Source organism: Hemiscyllium ocellatum, chromosome 21 (genome assembly GCF_020745735.1).
Source record: "Hemiscyllium ocellatum isolate sHemOce1 chromosome 21, sHemOce1.pat.X.cur, whole genome shotgun sequence".
Taxonomy (NCBI): domain Eukaryota; kingdom Metazoa; phylum Chordata; class Chondrichthyes; order Orectolobiformes; family Hemiscylliidae; genus Hemiscyllium; species Hemiscyllium ocellatum.
In genome coordinates, this window is record NC_083421.1 from 41284252 (window position 1) to 41310396 (window position 26145).

At 41.3% G+C, this 26145-nt stretch overlaps 1 protein-coding gene across 2 annotated transcripts in view; it reads right to left on the bottom strand.

Moving 5' to 3' along the window:
* LOC132825836 (prostaglandin G/H synthase 1-like) overlaps window positions 1–25631 on the bottom strand; it is a 105794-nt gene extending 80163 nt beyond the window's left edge. Inside the window, exons 1-4 of one of the 2 annotated variants that reach the window (XM_060841369.1) lie at window positions 25390–25631; window positions 25208–25270; window positions 8106–8222; window positions 4766–4909 (exon numbers count right to left, since the gene is read on the bottom strand). In XM_060841369.1, the coding sequence (XP_060697352.1) occupies window positions 4766–4909; window positions 8106–8222; window positions 25208–25270; window positions 25390–25396 (331 nt within the window). In that variant the 5' untranslated portion in view covers window positions 25397–25631. The remainder of the gene's footprint in view (window positions 1–4765; window positions 4910–8105; window positions 8223–25207; window positions 25271–25389) is intronic. The other variant, XM_060841370.1, reaches the window with a different exon arrangement.
* Window positions 25632–26145: the final 514 nt, after the last annotated feature.

Here is a 26145-nt window from a genome sequence, read left to right on the forward strand (position 1 = left end):
GCACCAGTGGCACACAGCCCTCGTCCATGGACGATGGCATCCTTGCATTTGCCAGCTCCTCTCAGATCCACTGTAGAATATTTGGGAAGCACAAACCTGCATTGAGGGCTCACCAGCCTTGAAGGGTGCTGCAAGGTCACTTTAAACACACAGCAGACACTCAGCTCACTGTCTGGATCAGGCTGCACCTCAAGGCTGTTGGGTTGCTCTCTCAGTACTTGTTCATCTAGCACCTGCCTGGATGTTCACAGCATTCCCAGCTTGCCTTGCCATAATAATGAGCACAGTCACACATTCGAGCAGCTCGCCTTGCTCTCAGCAGTCTTCAGACTAAAGGGATCTACATTTGGCTGGACAGTAATATGCTTTGGCAATTTCACACTTGCACCATATACCAATAGCTTACCCAACAACCACACTGCATGTGCAGGAAGTGAGCAGCCAAGCATTTAACTCTTAGTGGAGCCATCCTCAGTGAAGTCCATGGAGGTAAACATCAGCTAGGAAATCCTGGTTTAATAAATTGAAAGCAGCCTCCGATACCAGTCTAGGGGATTTGCTACAGTCAGGCATCTGGTCAAGGTGATCTAGGTCATACCTCCTGAAAGCTGAATGGTAACTGTAAAGCAGACTGGGTTGGGGTGCAACTATATTTGTGTGGGAGTGCAGTTTGGTAGAATAAAGATGGGAACAGGATAATATGAGAGGGAGAAGTTATTACCAGATGAGGCTTGGTCATCTCAAATACCAGGGGCTAGGAGAGTAAGATAGACAAATTGATGGAGTGGTTGGCAATCTGGGGAGGTGAAAAGACAATGGGGCTGACAGAAAGGACTGTCAGGAAGGGGGTCTGGATGTTTGGGACTTCACTGACAAATATCATGATGGAGGCATCAAACTACTACCAGGAACACTTGCTGTAACCTTCCACCGTGCTGGAAATCGAAAGTGCACAATGAGAAAGAAAATGGTCATGAGCACACCTGAAGTGGACAGGGTAGGTGTCTTCACCTGTGACGGAGGGAACTGCAGGACCCACTGATGTGAGCCCTTTAAAGGGAAGCGACATTTCTTAGGAAGCCATGCACTGTACAGAAGACAAACCTGCATGAGGCCTACTCCCTGATGATCATCAGGCAATATCCCCCATGTGCTATACACTTCCCTGCCCCAGACATTTCTTCCCATGGGCTATGTATCCAGGGAGTAAGCATAGGAATGTTTTAACATGAAGGGCAATGGTGTCAGCATAGCCCTCTGTATGCCTTGTTCATCTTGCTTCCATATTCATCAGCAGCCCCTCAGCACATACATTGACAAGGGCTGATAATTCTGATGCCAGACACCCCCTCCCCTTCTGCCCTACTGTGGGCTGGCTTCTTTTGGGATGACAGGAAGGGGAGGATTGAGTGGGGGTGAAAGTAGGTGGTGGCACGGTTGTTAGTGCTGATGGTGAGGTGTTCTGAGGGAGTCAGTAGGCAGCACAGAGGCCAATGCAGAGTGAGTGGCTTGGAAGGGTGGGCCAGGGGGCTGAGAGTGAGTGAGGAAAAAGGTTGCAGGCCACTGGGAGACTAGCACAGCATGTGCCTTGGTGGAGAGTGGGGACAGGAGCAGGGACAGAATCAGAATGAAGTAGCAGAGAGATGCATTATCCTGGTACAGTGGAAAAGGGTCAATGACCCTCTCAAGACACTGCCAGCCCTTCCGCCACACCATGAAGATGGCACCGACTAGATGGTGACCTCAGACCAAGCTGCTAGGATCTAGTGTTCTGGCCCCTCCTTCTCCCATGCACCACCCAGTTCAGCAGGAGCTCCAGGTGCCTTTCAGAAAATTCACTTTGCCATCCTCTGACATCTTCACATTGTACATCTGTCATCACATAGGGCAGCTTCCGAATACCAATGATCACCTGGGTGCACCACAGCCTTTTACAGATGGCACAGCTGCCAGGGATGATGGGCTCTTGGAGAATATCTGCTAAGTGACTGGATCTCCCAGGAAAGATGTGTGGAAAGGTGGAGATAGAATTGGAAATGAAGGGAGCCATCGGAGTGGATGCCTAATTAATTAGGCTGGTTGGTAAGATACAGCAAAAAAATCTCATTAGGTCCTGTGGGCAAAAACCCTCTTTTAAATAAGTTTTAACTGTCACTAGCCAAAAATACAGTAAGAATTAACTCAATGTGTTTACTTATTTTTATTGTTTCAAATCTGTAGCATCACAATACTCTTTGTGTTCTGCTGCCTTCATGTTTTGTTCTTACATGAAGTCAATGCTGTTTTTAAATTTGTCTTAAAGATTTCCTCAGACTTTTACATTTTGGATTCAAACCTTTAACTTGATTCTACAGCAATACAGTATTTGTATTCTAATAAAGTGAACTCCTGTTAACTAACAACGTTGCATTGTGTCACTTCTTCCAAAGTTTCAACTTCTGCAAAATAGCAATATTGTATATCTGTACTGCTTACTGGGGTTTTCTTAGACTTGTTTATTATCAAAATAGTGATTCCAACTTCTGCAGAAAAGTTGAGATTTTCTATCTTCTTCCCAGGTAAAGTGAAACTTTCTCACCTGTCAGGGCATTATACCTAAAGTACATAGCCTTGCAAAATTTTTTAAATAAAATTCTATAACTGAGGCCTTAAGAAATCTACCTAGGAAGATTACAGTTTAAAGGTGGAGTGTCCTGATCCTTCCGTTAGACTCTTGCTTTAATCTTTTAAATTTGTCCATTTGTAGTCTTAAATCTTAATGTGCCTTTGTATAAATTACTGTTCTGTCTCTTGCCCTGTCTACTCTGGCCTTGCGTCTGCATCTTAGACAAAAGTGAGGACTGCAGATCAGAGTCAAGGTTAAAGTGGTGTTGGAAAAGCACAGCAGGTCAGGTAGCATCCAAGAAGCAGGAAAATCAACGTTTCAGACAAAAGCCCTTCATCAGGAACGAATCTGCATCCTAGAGCCTACTCACTTTGGCAATGATGCACATTTCAAAGGCCATGTCCTCCCTTCCACCTTTGTCCATTCCCAGCCTGCCCTTTGTGCCCTGATTGTAATATTTTTGCATGAAAACCGATGGGAATATGAAAATTGCCACAATATGGAAAGGTCGCAGCAGATTGCACGTATATACTGAGGGAGAGGCATGCTGTATATATGAGTGAGGTATGAAAAGAAGAATACAAGGCAGAGGTGGAAGAGATAATTAGAGTGGGATAAGGCCCAAGTGGAGTGTAAACACTGTCATGGATCAGTTGTACTCAATAAACTGTTTCTATGCTGTAGATTCAAATCAATTATCTGTAAATTTCTATGACAATATTTACAATGGAAACAGACAATATATGTTTGTCATACCATAATTATATGCTCCCATCGATGGCAGTGATGATCTACCTCAGTTTTGCATGTCTAATGCTTTCAGCATATACTATAAAGAATCTCTAAATTTGACTAATTTTGTTTCTCAAAATGCTGTAAATTTTGTCATTCATTTTTACATTAATAAATTTATGCTGATATAGGTTTCACTAGCAACCATAACTACCTCTGAAACTGTACAACTTGCTTGGCCATTTAAGAGACAACCACATTGTGGCGTGCCCGGAGTCACATGTAGGTCAGGCCATGAAAGGATACTTGATTTAATTCCGTGAGGACTCTTTATGATGAGACAGTTTTTTTAGGAAAATTGATTATTATTGTCATGGTCACCATAATTGGGACCAGCTTTCTATACCAAATATACTAATTGAATTTAAATTCCACTAATTGTTATGTGGAATTTGATCTTATGTTGCTAACCTAGGCCTATGGATTACTACTCCATAACATGACCACTATCATTTGCAACCGATTAGGATTGAATGTATTAATTTAAAATGAGGACTGAACTGCATCACACCAATTATTCATATTTACTTGTTTTTTTTTGTGTCCTTCCCTTTTTGAATAAGAATGTGACGTTGACAATTTTCTAGTCATAGAGTTACACAGCATGGAAACAGAATCTTCGGTCCCACTAGTCCACACTGACCATGTTGTCGAACTAAACTGGTCCCACTTGCCTGAGTTTGGCCCATAACCCTCCAAACCTTTCCTATTCATATACTTATCCAAATGCCATTTAAACATTGGAGCTGAACCTGTGTCCACCATTTTTTCTGGCAGTTCAATCCACACGTGAACCACTCTCTGTGTAAAAACATTGCTATTCGTAGTCCTTTTTAAATCTTTCTCCTCTCAACTTAAAATTATGCCCCCGAGTTTTCAACTCCTCCATCCTAGGGAAAAGACCCTTCTCTTATCTATGCCCCTCATGGCTTTATAAACTTCAAAAGGCCACACCTCAACCTCCTACACTCCAGTGAAAAACATCCCAACCTATCCAACATACTTTTATACCTCAAACCCTCCATTCCCAGTAACATCTTTGTAAATCTTTTCTGAACCCTCTCCAGTTTAATAATATCCTTTCTACAACTGCACACATTACTCCAGAAGAGGGCTCACCAATGTCCTGTCACCAACCCCAACTCCTATACTCAAAGGTCTGAGCAATGAAGGCATGCATGCTAAACACCTTCTAAACCATCCCCCCCCTACCCCCATCTACATGTTATGCAAATTTTAAAGAGTTGTGTACCTATTCCTATCTTGTAGCTCATGATTATTGTTTTATTGCATGGGTACATCAGTCAAAGTGAATATTGTCTTATAGCTGCCAATGTTTAGCTGAGCAACTTAATACAAGTGAGATACCTGTTAAGACATATCGCATTAGTGAGTCTCTGATGAACGAAATACCATCCAGAATATTCCAAAACCATTGATAGTGCGTCAGTAGATGATGCATAAAACTCGGGCTTGGCTTCAGAAATTTATGAATTCTTGACCAAAAATACGCTGCAATTAAAAATATGTTATTTAGTTCAAATCAACCATAGCAAATATTGTTCATAGAATTCTATCTTTCATCCTTGACTATTTTATTTATTTATACTGCAGCCACACCCATTCAGAGACACTTCGACTGCGTGAATCCTATTTGGAGATAAAGCTTTTTTTTGCCATTTTCTGATGACCCTGAGCAGAAGGGCTTCTTTTTACATGTAATAAAGTATGCTTTCTTCCATAGACGATAGAAAATTGCCACTCTGTCCATAGGGTTCTCAAAATGCCCATGCTAAAGAAAACACAAGATTAACAAAAAAAGATGGAAGTTGATCAGCTTTGAGTGTTTGCACCACTGTAGTTTATTACAAGCAGTAATCCAGATTGCTGATGCGTTTTCAAACTAGCCATGATAGAAACATAATACTTCCGGTAGATTCGACCACTTAGCAGTGATTGTGTTGAGATCGTGCTTTCAATTCTACAATGACTAACTGTGAAAAGGGTATACTGCTTTTTTATGATCGCTGGATGTATCAAAGCATTTTATAGACATTGAGTATGCACTATTGCAATTTAGAAATGCAACAGCCAATTGGCACACAGCAAGTCTTCACAAGCAACAATTTGATAATGAACACCCAGTCTGGTTGTTGGCATGTTATTTGAGTGATAAATATTGGCGGAACAATTTTTTTAAAAAAGTTCATTAATGGAGTAAGCATTTTTCAGAATGACATATGTGTTCAATATTACAACTTGAACTTGGCCAACATGGTAAAGAATCCACTTGGGTTCCTGAACTAAGAGATTGTTGGAATGCTTTGAAATAAAACAAATCCTTGAAAGCATTTGATTTCCAGACAGAAAGATGCATTTAAATTGAAGGTTCAATGATAGGTGATAATTCCTTTGTCCTACTTCAAAATAGAGACATGATATCTTTCCCATTCTCAAAGCTGTTCAATTGAGGCTCAGATTAACATCCCATCCAAACTAAATTCAACTTGTAATTTATGGGCTAGTATCAGAAAATTGTTTTCCAGCTTTATTAATCATAAACACCCTAATAGCTTACTAATGACCTTGAAGGAATGTCACCCACCATCCTGACCTGCTTGACCTACATATGGCTACAGTTAAAAATCCTGAAGAAGGGCTTATGCCCGAAACGTCGATTCTCCTGCTCCTTGGATGCTGCCTGACCTACTGCGCTTTTCCAGCAACACATTTTCAGCTCTGATCTCCAGCATCTGCAGTCCTCACTTTCTCCTACAGTTAAAAATCACCTTGTTTCTTTATACCTGTCCGAGACGGACAGTAGATACTTCTAATGTTGCTTTCATCTCAAAAAACAATAAGAAACATTGATTGCTTAACATGACTTCATTTATGTGGATAGTTTGGGGAAGTTGGGGCAGTTCTGCTTGGAGAAGAGAAGGTTGAAAGGATGATTTGCAGAGGGATTCATATCATGAGGGTCTGGACAGAGTAAATAGCAACAAATTGTTCCCATTGGTAGGAGAATTGAGGACCAAAGAATACTGATGGGTGAAGGAATTAAATGATAACATAAGGGTAAACATTTTTATACAGTGAGTGATTACAACCTGGAATGTACTGTCTGAAAAATATGCTGAAGAAAAGTTCAACTGCAATTTTGAAGATGGTAAAATCAATGACTGCAGATGCTGGAAACCAGAGTTTAGATTAGAGTGGTGCTGGAAAAGCACAGCAGTTCAGGCAGCATCTGAGGAGTAGTAAAATTGACATTTCGGGCAAAAGCCCTTCATCAGGAATACAGGCAGAGTGCCTGAAGGGTGGAAAGATAAATGAGAGGAGGGTGGGGGTGGGAAGAAAGTAGCATAGAGTACAATAGGTGAGTGGGGGTGGGGATGAAGGTGATAGGTCAGGGAGGAGAGGGTGGAATGGATAGGTGGAAAGAAAGATAGGCAGGTAAGACAAGTCATGGGGACAGTGCTGAGCTGGAAGTTTGGAACTGGGGTGAGGTGGGGGAAGGGGAAATTAGGAAACTGGTGGAGTTCAAATTGAAGTGTTCCGAGGCGGAAGATGAGGCGTTCTTCCTCCAGGCGTCGGGTGGTGAAGGAGCAGTGGTGAAGGAGGCCCAGGATCTCCATGTCCTCGGCTGAGTGGGAGGGGAAGTTGAAATGTTGGGCCACAGGGCGATGTGGTTGATTGGTGCAGGTGTCCCAGAGACGTTCCCTAATGAGTTCTGCTAGGAGGTGCCCAGTCTCCCCAATGTAGAGGAGACTGCATCGGGAGCAACGGATAGAGGAATTTTGATAATATCAGAAGAGTTATTATTGGGGTGGCACGGTGGCTCAGTGGTTATCATTGTTGCCTCAGAGCACCAGGGACTCGGGTTCGATTCCAGTCTCGGGTGACTCTCGGAGTAGACTTTGTACATTCTCCCTGTGTCTGCATGGGTTTGCTACAGTTTCCTCCCACAATCCAAAGGTGTGCAGGTTAGGTAAATTGGCCACGCTAAATTGCCCATAGTGTTCATGGATATGAAGGTTAGGGGCATTTGTCAGGGGTAAATGTAGAGTAATGGAGAATGGGTTTCGGTGGGATAGTCTTCGGTGTGGACTTGTTGGGCTGAAGGGCCTGTTTCCACACTGTAGGGATTCTATGAGAAAACTTTCCTTGCGCTTTGAGGAAAAGGCAGAGGTGTGGGACTAGCTGAATTGTTCTGACAGGAAGCTGGCACGGACACCTCAGGCTGAATTGCTTCCTTCAGTGCTGCAGCTATTTCATCCTTCTATGGTTTAACAATGTTCACCATATAGTCTTTACGGAGTTAGACTAAGTCAGGGAATAGATCATTCCTAATGAAATATAGTACACCATGAGTAATTAACATTCCTTTTGAATACACCATTCTACAGTATGCGCACTGGAATAATTGAATCTAATCATTAATAGAACAAACCCTTCTCAGAATGAGTTATATGTTCAAAATTACAACTGGAATTTGTTCAATGTACCAACGCAGTCTGCTTGGGTTCAGCAATTAAAAGGGATTATTAGATTGCATTGAAATAAAGATTTCATTTTCTGGAAATCAACTGTATACCAGCAATAGTGATGCACTTATGTTGAACTTTCAGCGGTTACCTAGTTATTATGGTCAATGACTATACTTCCAATAAAATGTGACTGAAAACTGAGTATTGAAACAACTTACGCAAACTGCAGTTGACACCATAGTAACCAGTGCGGGTGCAATCACATTCATACCCATCCTTCCCGATATTAACACATATTCCTTTATTCTGGCACGGGTAATAACAGCAGGGATTTACTGCAACAAGAAACAGACAAAGTTAGAGTTAATGTTCAGAAGTATTCCATTGACAAAAACATTTGCTGAATTTTCACCGTTTATGATAGTCTGCTGTTTTGGAACGGGCCATATTGAGAATTGCAATTGCAGGAAATAGTTTTTGGATACAACAATGTTTGAAATTAGAAACGGCCTCTGCCAAAAGGCTTGGATCAGAATCAATATCAATATAGAAACAGATTTGAACTGCAACTCCCATTAACCAGACTGAGAACAGCCAAAACACATTCCATGTGGGTTGTTTACATGCAGTAGACAGGGATTACTTCTAAACCTGGGCTGCTTTTGCCCACACATCTCAAATAGCTGATCAATCCATTGCATCTTTGCTGATTTAATAGCTAAGAATATTTTAAGCAAGCATAATCTGCTCTTAAATGATTGATGCATACAGTGATCACTGCTTAGCTTTCAGGATGAAAGGAATTAGATATAAGCAAGGATGCATGGCTCGATTGAAACATAACTTTTTAAAACAAAATTTTGAACTGAAAAGTTAACATTCTAATAAACATGCAGGAGGCAGGATTTGCAAGGACAAGAACTAAGAATGTTTAAAGTGACCTAGAATGTGCATCATTGTTAAATGAGAAATGGAAATTCCATCAAGAACACTAAGCCCAGAATTGGACCACAGACAACCAAATTCTATCAAAATATCAATAACAATAAGTTTGCATCAGCAGCAGAATAACTAATATTGTTATAATACCAGCTGCTGTTAATATTGAGCAAGTCAGATCCCTTTTCTATATTCTTCCTGTCTAATTCTGTGGATCTGAGATTGAGTAAAAACAGAATGAAGATGTAATCCAGGATATTCCTCCTGTAGCATCCCAGTTTCTCTCACTTTCACTGGTTGTTCCAACACCCTCAAAGAGGCTAATATTTTTTAATCAGTCAGGTTATCCCCCAAGATAAAATTAATTCCTTTTATAGGAATTTAATGCACATTGTAACTATAACTTGTGCACTTAGTAAGTCACTCTTTAATCTAAATCTACATAATGGAACTAGTTTATAACCTCCATTAGCCACTATGTAAAGACAAACCCATCATTGGTCAGCAACAGTCACTGAATTGCTCCAGTATCCTTCAGCATCTTCAAGGGTTTGCCTCTTGAAACTGATGCATAAGGTAATATCTCTTTCCCAAAAACAAAATATTTAAATCTTTTCATTATTGATTTATTTTGTTGGAGAATTAACCAAAAGCATCTCCCTTAAAGATAAAAAAAATCCAGAACCTCCAGTACTTTAACTCTCTTTAGCAAAAATCCAGCAAGATTTCTCGACGGAGTCATCTCCCCTTCCTAATAGATTCTGAGAGAATATATTTCACTGGTACTGCTACTAAATGCTAATTTGCTTTCTTGATACAATCTCATCTTAGGAATTTTTTATGCATTCCTATTATAGGGCATAGGAGCAAAAGGAGGCCATTTTGAGTCTGCACAGCCATTCAATGAGATCACATTTGATCTTTACTACCTTATCCACATAACTCTTAATCCCCTTATTGATTTAAAACCCTATCTATCTCAACCTTGAATACACTTAATGACCTAGCCTTGACAGTTCTCAGTGGTAGTGAATTTCATAGATTCACTTCCTTCCAAATGAAGGCTACTACTGCAATTTTCAGCAATTAGATTTTTTAGCCTTGTTACCATGGAAGCATGTTATTTCCTTTTTATGACTTTTAGCTTTTATTATTTTTGGTATTTTTCTGTGTTTTTTTCTAAAACTAATACCATTTCCGTCCTCCTTCTTGCATTTATCAGTCAGGGCTGTCCTTCCAAGTATGTTTGGGGTGGGCCACAGTCAGGACTGGGATCTGTGCACTGAAAGTCAAAAGGGGTTATCGGGAGCCACCACTGTAGCAGGGAAGTTGGGAGAGTCAATTGTGGGGTTGGAGGCAACATGCAGAGAAGGTAGTAATTGTGCAGGAAGGTAACTCAACATATAACGGGAGTGACAATAGTGCATTGGAAGACAAGGAGCCACTGCAACCTGGGGAGGGGTGGAGAGGGCTGTCAACAATGATTGCTAACACCATGGCTTTCACAGAGTGGGTGAGGGAGTGTACAGTGCACTATGATGGTTTCCATGGCAAAGGTGAAGGGCTGGGGCTCAAGGGGTCATGCTTCAAGATGAAGACATAAGTGAATGCATTGGGTGAAAATGTGTGTAAGTTTAGACCTGATGGGTTTGTCAGCAAAGCAGAAAGGAACATGAAGGTCTTGGCAGGGTCCTAGATCAAATAGGAGAAAGTGAGGACTGCAGATGCTGGAGATCAGAGTTGAGAGTTTGGTGCTGGATAAACACAGCAGGTCAGGCTGCATCCAAGGAGCAGGAGAATTGGCGTTTCAGGCAAGAGCCCTTCATCAGGAATGAGGCTTGTGAGCCAAGAGGGTGGTAAGATAAATGGAAGAAGGTGGGGCTAGGTGGGTGGTAGCTGAGAGTGCAATAGGTAGATAAAGGCGGGGTAATGTGATAGGTCAGAGAGGAGGATGGAGCGGATAGGTGGGAAAGAAGATGGAGAGGTAGGACAGGTCAAGAGAGTAGTGCTGAGTTGGAAGGTTGGAACTGGGATAAGGTGGGTGGAGGGGAATTTAGGCTGGGCCTGGATTCACTGCATCAAGTGCAACCTGTGTTGCCTTCCATCTTCACCCAAAACTACAAATGGACAATAGCCATGGAGAATGGCTGTGACTGAGATGGTGTTTTTCTTCCCTGTCTGAGCATGTAGGCTGAGTGATGTGAGGCCCTTCAAGGGCAAATTGCACTTCAAGCTCTTACACAGTCCAGTTTCAAGATGTCTGTAATCAGACTACTGTATATGGGAAATGCATAATTCCAACTATGGAGGAAACACAAGGAATCTTGACTGTGTCATTGATCATTAGAGATTGATTATAGTCCTGTATGTGAAGCAGACAGGCAATCCTAAAAGTCTCATCTGTTGACTAAAATTCACAAATGACAACCAAGCTCTTTTAGGGGGTGGCATGGTGGCTCAGTGGTTAGCACTGTTGTCTCACAGCACCAGGGTCCCAGATTTGATTCCGGCCTCGGGCGACTGTCTGTGTGTAGTTTGCACATTCTCACTGTGCCTGTGTGGGTTTCCTCTGGGTGCTCCGGTTTCCTCCCACAGTTCATAGCTGTGCAGGTCAGGTGGATTGGCCATGCTAAATTGTCCCGTAGTGTTAGGTTTGTTAATCAGAGGGAAATGGGTCTCAGAGGGTCGGTGTGGATTTGTTGGGCCAAAGGATCTGTTTCCACACTGTAGGGAACCTAATCTAACCTGCACAAGGGCACGGAGCTGATTTCTTCTCACCTTGAACTGTATGTATTTGGCAACAAGACTCTTCAAAGCTGCCTTGTTTGGATGGGGTGTCGGGTTAGGTGAGGAGGTTTCAGCAATCCTAGTATACTTACTATCTCCAGTTCTACTTGTGTGACATGTGCTGCACACTTCGGAATAAAACGCACTATGTCAAAGGTCCATGTACAGGCATTTCCTGGTCCCCCTCCACAGAGTCTGCCATGTCCCACTGGATTGAGGACAATACTAAACCATCATTTGATCTGAATGCCAACTGCTCACATTACTAAAGGACCTTTTCTAGTTCGGATATTCTCCAACTGTGTTCACTGGAACGAAGGCAAACACAGCAGGGGCCGTCACCACGGTGATTGTGCTGCAACTGAGGAGGAACAGCAAACTCAGAAAGAGTTCCAACCTCTGACAACTGCCTGATGGCTTCCACATGAAGAATGTCCCCTCAGGATGTGAAGGAATTACAGGGGGCCCAAGGACTATTGTCTTTGATGGTGTTTCCTCCAGCTGAACGAAATGCATTCTGCTGAAGATTGGAATGTCCCGGGGCTCCAGCAGAGAATTACGTGATCCGCTGGGCGGGGGGGGGGGTATTTGCATCCTGAAGGGGTGACTGGCTCACCTACCCTGCTTGCTGTCAGCTCTGCTACATTCTTAGCAACACACTGCTTCCAATGTTCCTCTAGGGATCTCTCAATCGTGAATGCACAAATGTATCAAGGTTTTTACTGAGACAATTTGTACCAGACGACCCCACTTCATCTGTTTCCTCAGAACGTGGTCAGTGCTGCAGCCTGGGCAGTAGGCTTTGCTAAGGGCGCCAGATTTGCCAAGATGAAGCTGCTTTAGACTGAACACACAGCACACAGACAGCACCAAATCATTAATGTAACTGGCTTCATCAATAGAATAGGAATTAAATCCATCAATGTACAAGTCACCTGTGAGCATCGAAACTGCATCTTAGAGATCTGCACCAGATAGCCTGTGGGCTTTAATATTGCCTATATCCTTGAGAACTCCCTTGTTCCTGGTACCTACCAAGGGTCGGATATCTTACCATGTGGGCTACTGGGAGACAAAAACTACTCTCTGCAGTCATGGTTTCATTACACAATCCCTGAGTGTAGTTGGTCTGCAGCCTATTCATCCTCCAGAGCCTTAGTGGAGAAGACTATGGGCTTCCAGAAGAGATGAGGTTCTGGTGCTTTGATTGGTCTACAGTGGGCCTTGCAGTACATTCCAGAGAGTTGCACAACATTCACCAAGCTTACTGTATTCTCTAGCTCTGGAGCAGAAGAAGAGGGGAAGTGATGGACACTGAACAGCTGGGAAAGTTGATAGAGTCTTTTGAGGAGGAGATAAGGAGATCACCTGAAGTGCATGAGAGAGCACTGTAGTGTCAGGCTCAACAAGCCAGACTGAACTTAATTAGCACCCAGTTCCAGTAGATGAGAGCGAGGCGCAGTGATCATTCATTGGCTGTATATTTGCAACTCCTCAAATGAAATGGTTCCCGGAAGCAAATGTAGCGTTTTTGCTTTTGTCTTCTTTTCCTTGTTGTTCAATAAGGCCTTCTAGCATGTGATGCTCCAACATTTTGAACAAGGACAAGATGTAATACTGTACTGGGGCTTCAGGAAACAGTAGCACTTGCTTCAACATGTTCTATGATGGTATGGCATAAGAGACAGGTAGTCTCCAGAGCTGTAGTTCCAATGACAATAATCAGTGGGTGATGATGTAAAATAGCAATATTTCTATGAGTGCAACTTGTATTTCCAATGAAGCATCATCCAGGTGTATTCGGAAGCTTTTCTTTCTCCTTTCCCTTCCACTAAGTGCACTGTGAAACAATGTTCCTCAACTGACCTGATCCACAGTTGGACTTTAACTATGGTGCTGGCATGGAAATCCTGGAAGGTTCCAGCAGTGGCAAGTACTCCTGCCAATGGTGAACACAAGATAGTGTGTACAGAGTGCTATTGAGGCATACATACTGAGGTGATCCACGTGAAAAAAAAAACTCACTAGATCACACCAAGGGACTGAACTGACACTTAGCGGAGTTTAATAATATTCACCTCACTGTATGTAATAGCTTGGACATCTTCTGGTCACTTCAACTTCACAGATATCTTTTTCATATGAGCAGAAATATCCTCTCCAAAAACTTAGGCACAAGGTGAAAACTTTTAGTTGAGGCAAATTCCTCAGAGGAACGAGAATCATCCCCTGAAATAATATCTCTTCTTTCTTCCTTTTACTGTAAGCTTTTCTCTAGCTAAGTCATAGTTTCTGGGCTCTATCACTGTCTTTATCTCTCTATCACAGTGGAGTTGTTTTCATTCTATTTCCTTGTCTTTCTTTTCTCTTGCCAATTCTGCTTCTTTTTTAAAAATCAATCAATCATTCTCCTCTTTCTTGATTGTTCTTTCATTTCTTGATTGTTCTTTCATTTCTTTTCCTCCAATTCAAGTGTTTTCATTTGTAACTGAATCTGAGCTCATTCTAGCTCTGATACACTGCTTTCAGGTTTCTGTTCTTTGATCTCTAAATGATGGGGATTCACTTTAAACATTATCACACTCACAAAATCCTGCTTTTTTTCCCTCCAGACTTCAATTTATTTACTTGCTCTGCCAGTTTAGCCTGAGTCAAAGTTTTTTTTTTAAAAAAACACTTTTAAATGCTCTATTCCTAGTAATGGTCAAAGCCACGGTGGCACAGTGGTTAGCACTGCTACCTCACAGCACCAGAGACCCAGGTTCAATTCCTGCCTCAGGTGACTCTCTGTGTGGAGTTTGCACATTAGATTAGACTTAGATTAGACTTACAGTGTGGAAACAGGCCCTTCGGCCCAACAAGTCCACACCGACCCGCCGAAGCGAAACCCACCCATACCCCTACATTTACCCCTTACCTAACACTACGGGCAATTTAGCATGGCCAATTCACCTGACCCGCACATCTTTGGACTGTGGGAGGAAACCGGAGCACCCGGAGGAAACCCACGCAGACACGGGGAGAACGTGCAAACTCCACACAGTCAGTCACCTGAGTCGGGAATTGAACCCGGGTCTCAGGCGCTGTGAGGCAGCAGTGCTAACCACTGTGCCACCGTGCCGCCCACTATGCCACCGTGCCGCCCACAAATTCCTTGGGTTTCCTCACACAATCCAAAAATGTGCAGGTTAGATGAATTGGCCATGCTAAGTTGCCTGTAGTTTAGGTGTAGGGGAATGGGTCTGGGTGGGTTGCACTTTGGTGGGTTGGGTTGGGCTGAAGGGCCTGTTTTCACACTGTAAGTAATCTAATCTAATAAAACAAAATTCCAACACATATAATGTATTTCACACAACTCTCCTGTTCCTATTCTAGTATCTCCATTTTTAAAAAAATTGATCTCCAAATCCCACTTAAATTCAAAGTATTTTGACTTTGGATGAAACCCTATTTTGTTATGATCCTAGTTGATGTTAATACCCGGCAAATGAGATCTCAAAGCAAAACCTGGTTATTAGATCCTGTTGGGGAAAAGTTAACACTATTTGCCTGGAAGCCATTTTCCTGATTCGGCCGAGAGTTCCGTTTTGTGTCCCCAGCCAGAACTTTGCTGGCTGTGCATTCCTTACTATGAGGTAATGTGAAAGGTTGTCCTTATCTTCCTTATCAAGATAGTGACTCCTCCCTTTACTGAATGATCAGCACAGGCTGCAGAACCAGTCAAGCCGACTCAGACTTTCCAATTAGTCCCCCTTCCTTCTCTAATTATTGCCTCTTCACGGTCATTCAGCCAATTAGGGATATCTCTGCTTAGTATTAGCAATCTGTGTAACTAGAGGAGATGGTGATATCACTTGATCTGTCTACTTATGGAATGCATAATAGTGCTTTAGTTTTGAACTTAATGACTGACCTCTAATTTAGTACCAACTTGTAAGCATGCCAAACTGTGGAATTAACGGTCAGCTCCGAGCTGTTTTCCCTATATAATCCTGTAGTATCCTGATGTACTTTGGAATAACACCGAGGCACAGTTAGGACAATGAATTCCCCATGATATATTGTGTAATAATTAATCAGTTCGCGAGGTCCGAGTCTGAGAGTTTTCTTCAACAGATCCTAACATTTTTTCTCACAGTGGAGGTCAGTTACCGAACACACCCACAGAAGCTACCAATGTACCGTTAACACATAAAATTAAACATTTATTAAAACAAGGGAAAAACCTGAACTATATTACACCATGACTTGGAAGTGCCGGTGTTGGACTGGGATAGTGTTTCCAAAGAAACCTGTTGGACTATAACCTGGTGTTGTGTGATTTTTAAAAAAACTTTATTACACCAAACCTCAATACCAACATCAGAAATAATTGTGAATTTCAATGTTGTTTTAAATCCCAGAAGCACATAAACCTCAGCAAACCTCACTACTGTCTCCACACTAAGGCTCCTCATTGAGGCTGGCACACCTGTATCCAGTTACCTTTCAGTGGATTTCTGTGCGTTCACTGCATGTTAGTTTTCTTTGGGTGGTATCTCTCCCCAAAGGCACCTAAAACATTTTGCAAATTAAACTTGCTATTATTTAACCTCAGAGTAAACACATCAATCCTTTAAACTCAGTCTCCAGCAGTTTTCCTGCCAGAAATCTGACTGGAAAGCTTAAACTCCCATCTCCACTCTTTTACGCCCAAATGCAGACTGATAGAACAAACCATAAATCAATCTCTTTGTTACTGGATGCCTGTTGCTAGGCAACAGCCCCTTTTTCACCCTCTACAATTTAGTGCACTGAACTAACCCCCAGCTCTTCAAAACACGCCTCAATAAAATGCATGTAAACAACAGATTTGCAGACTCTTCATAACCAAATCTACAAGAACTCTCTGAAATGAAAAACAACCATATATCCTCATCTTAAAACTCTAAATACAAAAATATAAATGAAGCTTAAAACCTGCCTTTAACAATGGATCAAATAGGTTGGATACATAACGTTCATGAAAATTATTGGTAAAACCTTTAAGAAAACTTAACAGACAAAGAGGAGATTGTTGCTTCAGGTAGAATGAAGACAGGTCATATTTCATTAATGGGTGAAATGGTGATATCGTGGCAACATCACTTGGGTAATATTCCAGTGGCCCAGGCTAATATTCTGGGAACAAAACTGCAAATCTCACCATGGCATTTGGTAGAATTAAAGTTAAACGAATAAATTTGCAAATGTAGACTCAATGATAATGGCCACTAGGCCATCATCAAGTGTTGTAAAAACCCATGCTGCTCCCTAATGTCTTTTGGGGATTTCCTGACTAGCTTACATGTGACTGCAGAACTTGGTTGATTCTTAACTGCTTTCCGAATTATCCTCATGGTTCAAGGGCAATTAAGGATGGGCAACTAATATTGGCTTTGCCACTAATTCCCACAATCCATGAAATAATAATTTAAAGAAAAATAAAAGCTGATACAATGATAAGAACAAGCAAACAGCTGACAGAAATGTTCATGCCTCATTCCAAAAGGGTAAGAGGCAAAATATGTAGGTCCTCCACTTTAAGTTAAACAAAAACAAAGTGACCAAGCCAACCAAGTGAATGCTTTAAAATTTTAAGTCTGACAATCACATCAGTATTTTCAGGTGAACAACACTTAACTGAGTTAGGAAACAAGCATAGATAGTTTTGTGTAAGCAATTATTTAGTTTCTCAATCCAAACAGAGTTACTAACAATTCTAGTGAGCCAAAAGATCAGCAACTTTTGCACAAAATGGACGGTTGACAAGCTAATCAAAAGAGTAGCATCAATTAGAGACTGAAAAGGGGATTTACTCTTGGAAGCAGGAAGCATGGCTGAAGCACCAGATGACAATCATCCAAGGACATTGAAGGTAGTGAGGATAGAAATTGAAAGGACCCTGGCCATAATTTTTCAGTCTTCCTTCAGTCAAGGGTGTTACCAGAGGCTGGAGAATTGCAAAGCTTATGCCCTTGTTTGGAAAACCGTTTAAGAATAAACCCAGCAATTTCAGACCTGCCAGTTTAACTTCAGTGATGGGGAAACTTTTGCAAATAATAATTGATAGAATTAATAGTCACCTGGATAAGTGTGGATTGAATGAGAATCAGTATGGATTTCTTGAGGGAAAATCATGTTTAGCTAACTCTGAGTTTTTTGAACAGTAAATGAATAGGATTGATGAAGATATTTTGATTCTAGCCGATATTTTATCAGATAAGTCAGATCCCAGGCTGAAACCTGGATTGATAGATCGTATTTTGTTTTATTTTAACAAGTTGGTCTCTCACTGAAACATAAACAATGTTGTACTAACAATAAAATGGAAGTTTAATCACCAAAAGAAATGATGATAAAAAATAAACCAACCACTTACTTATAACACAAATTCAAAGAATTTTAAACACACTGTAAATATACCATTAATCGCAAAACACTCCTTTATAAGTTCCAAAACTATTCCCTTGTGAAGTACCTAAATACACCTTTTCTACGGCACTCACACCAGAGAAAAATATTTTTTCCTAACATTTCAACAATCTTAACTAATGTGATATACTAATATCTTCTTCCTGAAGCTATCATACACCTGAATTCAAATGTACTTAGCTTCAAGTAACATTTTCAAAGCTAACATATTTTCAAAGGGTGACTCAGTGGTTAGCACTACTGCCTCACAGCACCAAGGACTTGGGTTCAAATCCAGTTTTGGGTGACTGTCTGTGTGGGGTTTGCACATTCTCCCAGTGTCTGTGTGGGTTTCCTCCCACCATTCAAAGTTTGCAGGTTAGGTGAATTGGCCATGCTAAATTGCCCACAGTGTACAGGGATGTGTAAGCTAGGTGCATTAGTCAGGGGCCACGTGGAATGATGGAGTAAGGAAGTGGGGTCTGGGTTACTGTTTGGAGGGTCAGTGTGGACTTGTTGGGCCAAATGGCCTGTTTCTACACTGTAGGGATTTTATGTGAAATGAGAAATACATCTGGTAGTTTGAAACTTTTACTAACTCCTTCCTCTACTCTTATCATGTTTTCTCAAGAACACTCCTCTGTACAACCATTGCCACCCAAGAGATTCACAGAATCAAGTTAAATTCCTGGTGTTACTCACAATTTAAAAAGAAGCCAACTAAAAGTTTTTCACAGATCTTAACACACAATGGTCTAACCTGTTAAATTCTAAAATATCCTAAGTAGCTAGTACAGTCTATTTTTAAAAATTACCACGCCTTCAGAAATATTTTCAGTTAAATACTACTTTCAGACACACTGAGAAAACTTATGTCACCAACGTAAAATCCAACACACAAAAATTAAAATAAATGGATTTTAAAAATATATAAAGCAGTCCATTTATATCATAAGGACAATGCTGTTGATGTGGTGCGCATGCACTTTCAAAAGATATTTGATAGACTGCCACACAACAGACTTGTGAGTAATGTCACTGTTCATGGAACAGAAGGGTCTGATGTAATGTGAATACAAAAGTAACCAACTGATTGGAAACAGGCTGCAATGGTTAATAGATATGTTTTAGATGAGGGAAGGTGTGTAATGGAGCTCCTCAGTGATCACTGTGGGAACCCTAGTTTTTCCTAATATATATTAATGACACAGACCTTGTTGTACAGAGAACAATTTCAAAGTTTTCAGAATTTGAAGTATTGGAAAATGCGATGACAGTGTGGAACTTCAAAAGGACATTGGTAAGTTGGTGAAGTGACTAAACAGTTGACAGATAAAGTATTATGAAAAGAATTGTGAGGTGATACATTTTGATAGGAAGAAAATGGAAATAAATGATAAAATAAAGGATACCACTCTAACAGGTGTGCAGAAGCAGAGAGACTGGAGTGTGTGTGTGTGTGTGCGCGTAAATCATTAAAGATATAGCAAAGCTGGAGAGCAAGTAATAAGGCATAGAATATCCTGTTTTTTTATTAACAGGGACAGAGTACAAAAGCAAGGCCATTATCCCTATCCTGTACTAGATGGAAATTAAACTCCAGCTGGAGCAGCATCGTGGCTCAGCACTGTTGTATCACAGCAGCAGGGACCTGGGTTCAATTCTACCCTCAGGCAACTGACTGTGTGGCGTTTGCACATTTCTTTTTATATTTGTTTCACGAGATGTGGGTGTCTCAGGCTCGGCAGCAGTTATTGCCCATCCTTAATTGCCCAGAGGGCAGTTAAGACTCAACCACATTGCTGTGGGTCTGGAGTCACATGTAGGCCAGGCCAGGTAAGGACAGCAGCTTCTTTTGCTAAAGGACAATAGTGAACCAGATGGTTTTTTTCCCTGACAATCAGAAATGGATACATGGTCATCATTAGACTCTTAATTCCAGGTTTTAGAAAAAATTGAATTCTAAGCCCTTCATCTGCTATGGCAGGATTTGAACCAGGTTCCCAGAACATTACCTGTATCTATGAATTAACAATCTAGCAATAATACCACTAGATATTATCTTCAGGTATTTGCATGGATTTCCTCAGGGTACTCTGGTGTCCTCCCACAGTCCAAAGACATGCAAATTAGGTGGATTGGCTGTGCGAGGTGAATTAGCCGTGGGAAATGCACAGAGATAGGGTAGGTGGATTGAATCATCATAGATTTAGATGTTAGGATCTCTTCAGTGTGGAAGCAGGTCATTTGGCCCATTAAGTCCACACCAACCCTCCGAAGAGTGTCCCACTCACCCCACCCTTTACCCTCTCCTTGAACCCTGCACTCTCCATAACTAATACACACAACTACCCATCCCTTGACACTATGGGTTAGTCTGGTTGGGATGCTCTTTGGAGGATTGGTGTGGACTCGTTAGGCCAAATGGCCTGCTTCCACATTGTAAGGACGCTATGATTCTTTGGAGAACTGTGTATTTATTGTCTGGGCATTTTAGGAAGGATATGAACACAGAAGAGTGCAGAAGAGGTTACCAATAATGGTTCCCGGGATGAGAAACTTCAATACTGGGGATGAATTGGAGATGTTGGGATTGTTTTCCTTTGAGAGGGAAAAGCGGAGGGTATATGATTGAAATTTTCAAAATTATGAGGAGTTTGGACAGAGTAGACGGGTCCAGACTGTTCCCACTTGTAGGATACAGGACAAAAGGGCACAGAGTTAATTGCAAAAGAAGCAAATCTGAAGTGAGAAAAATAACTTCTTCACACAGTGAATAGTTAGTGTCTGGACTTCAGTGTGGTGGAGACAGATTCAATCAAAAGACCTGAGCTCATTAGATGGAAGGGAAAGGGCAGGAGATTGGCACAAAGATGTAATGCTCAGTCAGAGACAATGTGCCAAGTCGCCTCCTTGGGTATCATAACAGTTCCATGATTTTGTTATTCTGGCATCATGCAAACAAGTTCAGTGGAAATTAACTGAAGGAAATAAAAAAAACACATTTACAACTTGGCACACGTTTAGGTACAATTCACACCACTATTATCTTGTCCACACGAAGCACAAACTCAACACCATCTCTTACAGATCACCTTCAGACATAGGGATGCAGGTGCATAACTTCTTGAAAGTGAAGTCGCAGGTAGATAGGATAGTAAAGGTGGCATTTGGTGCATTGCCTTCCTGAAGAAGGGCTTATGCCCGAATCATCGATTTTCCTGCTCCTTGGATGCTGCCTGGCCTGCTGTGTTTTTCCAGCACCACATTTTTCAACTCTGGTACTCCAGCATCTGCAGTCCTCACTTTCTCCTACATTGCCTTCATTGGTCAGTGCATTGAGCATGTAGTTGGGACATGTTGTGGCTGTGCAGGACATTGGTATTAAAATACTGCAATCAAATCTGGTTGCCCTGCTACAGGAAACATGTTAAACTTGAGATGGTGCAGATAAGATTTACAAGGATGTTGCCAAGACTGGAGGGTTTGAGTTATAGGGAGAGGCTGAATAGACCAGGGCTTTTTCTCCTGGAGCATTCAAGGCTGAGGAGTGACATTATAGAGGTTTACAAAATCATGAGGGGCATGGATAGGATGAATAGCCAAGGTCTGGTTCCCAGGGTGGGCAAGTCCAAAACAAGATGGAATTGGTTTAAGGTGAGAGGGGAAACATTTAAAGGGGACCTGAGGGGCAATCTTTTCACGTAGAAGGTGGTACATGTATGGAACAAACTGCCAGAGGAATTGTGGGAGGAGGGTTGTTTCAACATTTGAAGGGCATCTGGATGGGTATATGAATAGGAAGGGGTTTAAGAGGGATATGGGCCAAATGCTGGCAAATAGAATTAGATCAGTTTAGGAGATCTGATTTTATGGATGAGTTGGACTGAAGGGTCTGTATCCACGTTGTATAACTCTGTAACTCTATGACCATCAATAAATGATAGTGCTAAGAATGGCAAAATCATTAATTGTATGAAACCAAAATCTTAAAAATTTTAGATGTCACAAGCTATTACAAATGCTGAAACCATCACCCAAATACCCTTCTATTTGTCACTTGCCATTTCAGTACTTAATTCAGCCAGTTGGCTTATGATTTACATATGTAAGTAACAAATATGTTCAAAGCAATCAAAGACACATTGTAACGTGAATCATCAGCAACTGGAGCTGTCCCCTTTAAACTCCCCAGTTTGCTGCCAGAACTCCAATTTGTTTTAACAATTATTCAGTCACGCAATGACTAGCAGTGAATTTTAAAAAGTTGAAGTAAAGGGACTAAGCAGCTGATGGAATTTAAAACTTGCACCTTCTTGTAATGCTGTACAACACTTGTCCAGACAAGAAAACCAGAACTCAGAGACCAACTAATTTACTTCAGCACTTTTATTAATAATACTAGGGAGAAGAGGTCGAACAGCCTGCCCCCTCCATCGTTAACACTGAGGTCATTATTGTGCAGATCAACATTTGTTTTGCCTTGATTCACCTATCAGGTGATATCAACTCACTGCATTGCTCACTGGTAACAGAATTAGGTATTTGGGTCCAGTAATAGAAAATATTTTAACTGCTTGGAATGCCACCACTTAAAATTGTAACTGAAGATGTCAAATGATGTGTTGAGACAGAAGTTTAAAATTCAACATCAAAACCCCATGCATTCCCATGTGCTCTAACTAGAAATATTCATTCTACCTAAGTTTTTTTTCAATGTTGAACACACATCGATGACATGTGCTGAAAACTTATCAGTATTTCTAGGAAAGATTCCAGCATCTGGAATTGAAGGTCTACTGAACAACTGCAGATAATACTTAGAAGCAAAGGTAAATCTTTGGTATTATCATCATCATCTAAATGAACATTTATATGATCATTAAATCTTAATCTGAATCTTTCTCAAGACTCATAGCTGATTCATGTTTTTTTTAAACCAAAGTAACAGAACAGCAACTGATTATAACTAAAGATAAACTTAATAGACTTAAAAATGTTAGGAATTTATTTATCTATAACCCAATAAATAACTCAAGCTTAAAACTATATTCCTCCTGTTTTGGGCGTGGGGTCAGAATTCAAGATTAGGCCATTCTCAGTCTCATTCAGCAAAACAGGACGCAAACTTGGTCCACCTTCCTCATTTGAATGATTATACCACACGACTGCATGAGTACAGTGCTGCACATATTGATCAGGGGGCCCAGCAGCATGAGTGACTAAATTCATCCTATTCAGCCATGGCAGGCACAATACTCACTGATATTCTTGCCTCTCTCTTGCAGGATAACAGGGCCCATAACCACAGGAAACAAAACTGAACCTGCACTGCCTAAACCCACTGGAGGAATCAGTGCCAAATTCCTGTCAAACTTAGTCCTGCTTTATAGCTCGTCTCAAATATCATCACCCTCATCCTGATCTCTGCCATGAACAGCAAGCTTCAAGTTGTGTGACTGCAGACGCCTTTCTTTTCACGTATATTGGAAAATCCCTTCTTTCCAAGTAGTCAAGCTGCAAATCCTCTGGTAACATGCAGTGGGGTGGATATAGCAGACTATCTCAGGATGAGGGTGTTGTGGCTGTTGACAAGATAACAGACATTTACCAAGGTAAGGATTTGCCATTGTCGAACACCAACTGCATGTCAATGAGACAGAATCCTTTGTGGCTCCTAGACTGGAAGGGTGCAGGGAATATTCACTAGTTTGGTATTATTGTAACACTTGGCTCAATGTCTTCAATTGACTGAAATTAGGTGTAATGTTTTACAACTCCCAGATCACAGAAATCTATGAGTACAGCGATATCAACAACCATAAAAACAGATCTGGCAGCATCTGTGCAGAGAGAAACAGAGTTAACATTTTGAGTCCAGTATGACTCTTCTCAAGGCCTGAAGAATTCATGGTGGCTCAATGGTTAGCACTGCTGCTTCATAACGCCAGGGACCTGGGTTTGATTCCAGCCTGAGGCGACAACTGGCAGTGTGGAGTTTGCACATTCTCCTCGTGTCTGTGTGGGTTTCCTTTGGGTGCTCTGGCTTCCTCCTACAGTCTAAAGATGTGGTTAGGCGGATGGGTCATGGTAAAAACCAGTGACGGGTAATGGGAATCTTTTGGGCATGGGCCTTGATGGGATGTTCTTCGGAGGGTTGATGCAGATTTGGTGGGCTGAATGGCCTCTTGCTGGGCTGTGGGGATTCTATGATAATAAGGTCACATTGCACTTGAAACATTAACTCTATTTCTTTCTTCACAGATGCTGCCAGATCTGCTGAGTTTCTCAAGTACAGTTGACTTTATTTCAGATTTCCAGCTAGTGTTTTACTTTAATTTGAATGAATAACAACTTGTATTTATATAGCTCGTTAAATGCAAAAAAAATCCTAAAGCATCTGAAAAGAGCACTATAAAACATTTGTCACCAAACCACACCAGAAGATAGTAGGTCAGATGACCAAGAGCATTTAGTCTGAAGAAGTATCTTCAAGATCAGAAATATAGCGAGGTAGGCAGGTTTGGGGAGAGGATTCTGGAGGTTTCGGTCCCAGAGCAATTAAAATTGGAATTCTCAATGGATCAGCGGAGTGCAGATATCTGGCAAGGATAAAGGGCAAGAGAAGCTGAGGAAGGATGAGGCTGCGAATTGTTAAATGCAGATGCTATTTAACCAGGAGCCAATATGATGGTAATTGTTTGCCTCATCCCTTTTGGGAACTCTTTATGAAGATGTCCTCTGAACAGTGGAAGATAGAGAGACATCACAAATCCTGACTAAATTAGAATACCACAGTGCCAACTTTATCATTCAGAAAACAAAAGAAAAACTAATCTCAACAGAATGAAACAATTCCACAATGTTCACGAAACAGTCAAATAAAAGCAGCTGTCACAGCAATCTCTCTCATCTTGCAGCTTAACCCCCTTCAGCTTCCTAAACGTCTCTTCACTTCACGCCGCCATGTGGTTTATTTCAGCCAATGGTTTACTCACGCCGTTTAGTTCTTCATTACTTCGGTTATTATATAAAAGTTTTCACTAAAACACACACACACACACAGGGAAGCCAAGATGCCTCAGCTTAAGCAGATATCCATTTGTTTGGCGGAATATGAGGCGGACACAGACTGATACATATTGTTTTTTTAAAAACTTACTGGCAGTAGTGACTGTCATCTTCAGGAAACAAAGCAGTACGAGAAGAAAGATAATCCTGGCAGCTGTTGGATGAAAAGTACAGACATGCAACTTAAACTGTTCAGGATTAAAATAGATTTCTTCTGAATGCATAAAACAACGGGGTGGGTGGGAATGACAAACTAGATACTAAGCTCTTTACCTTCCATTGCACAAAACAAGTCCTCTGCTTCAAAGTTTTAAACAGGAACTGCTAGCACACCAATCAACTTCGGATTCTGAGGAAATTATATTTGTCAAGTGATAAACTCCTCTGAGAAAAGTTGTTACAGGAAGATTGTGGAAACTTCTGCCAGAAATGAACCAGTAAATTGCAGGCGAGGTAACTCCTTCAGTAGTGGTTGCTGCAGCCTTGCGACATGACATGAACTTAAAAGACAGTCTCCAGCAGGAGTACCATCGTAATCCTAGATGGGTGGAGACTGGTGCAGATCCGAATCTCAATGACTAAAAAACTGTTTTCCAATCAGGCTGTTCAGAGCTTTTATTACCCACCGCTGGAGCAGGTGGTATTTGAACCGGGACCCCCTGGATCAAAGAAAGACCTATTGCCACTGCACCACAAGTGCACAAACACTTGATGTAAGTGATCTATTCAATAGGTAAACTACCAAAGGCTAACACATATAATTTCGAATATAACTAATGGCTTTTGTATAAAAAGGTGCAATGAAATGCAATGTTAGTCTGCAGGTATGTTCTCCCTCCCTGTAATTATAAAGTCAACAGGGCTGGTTGGAGCTTTGGTCGATTTCGGATGTGAGTACTGGTTGTGTATAATTTACTGGAAGCAGGAGCTTCCGATTTTGTCAGCATCTTAAGTGCATTTTCTAACATTTTCAGTTGATTGGAATCACAAGCTAAATGTTAAGTTATCCAGATTTTGGAGATTTAAATA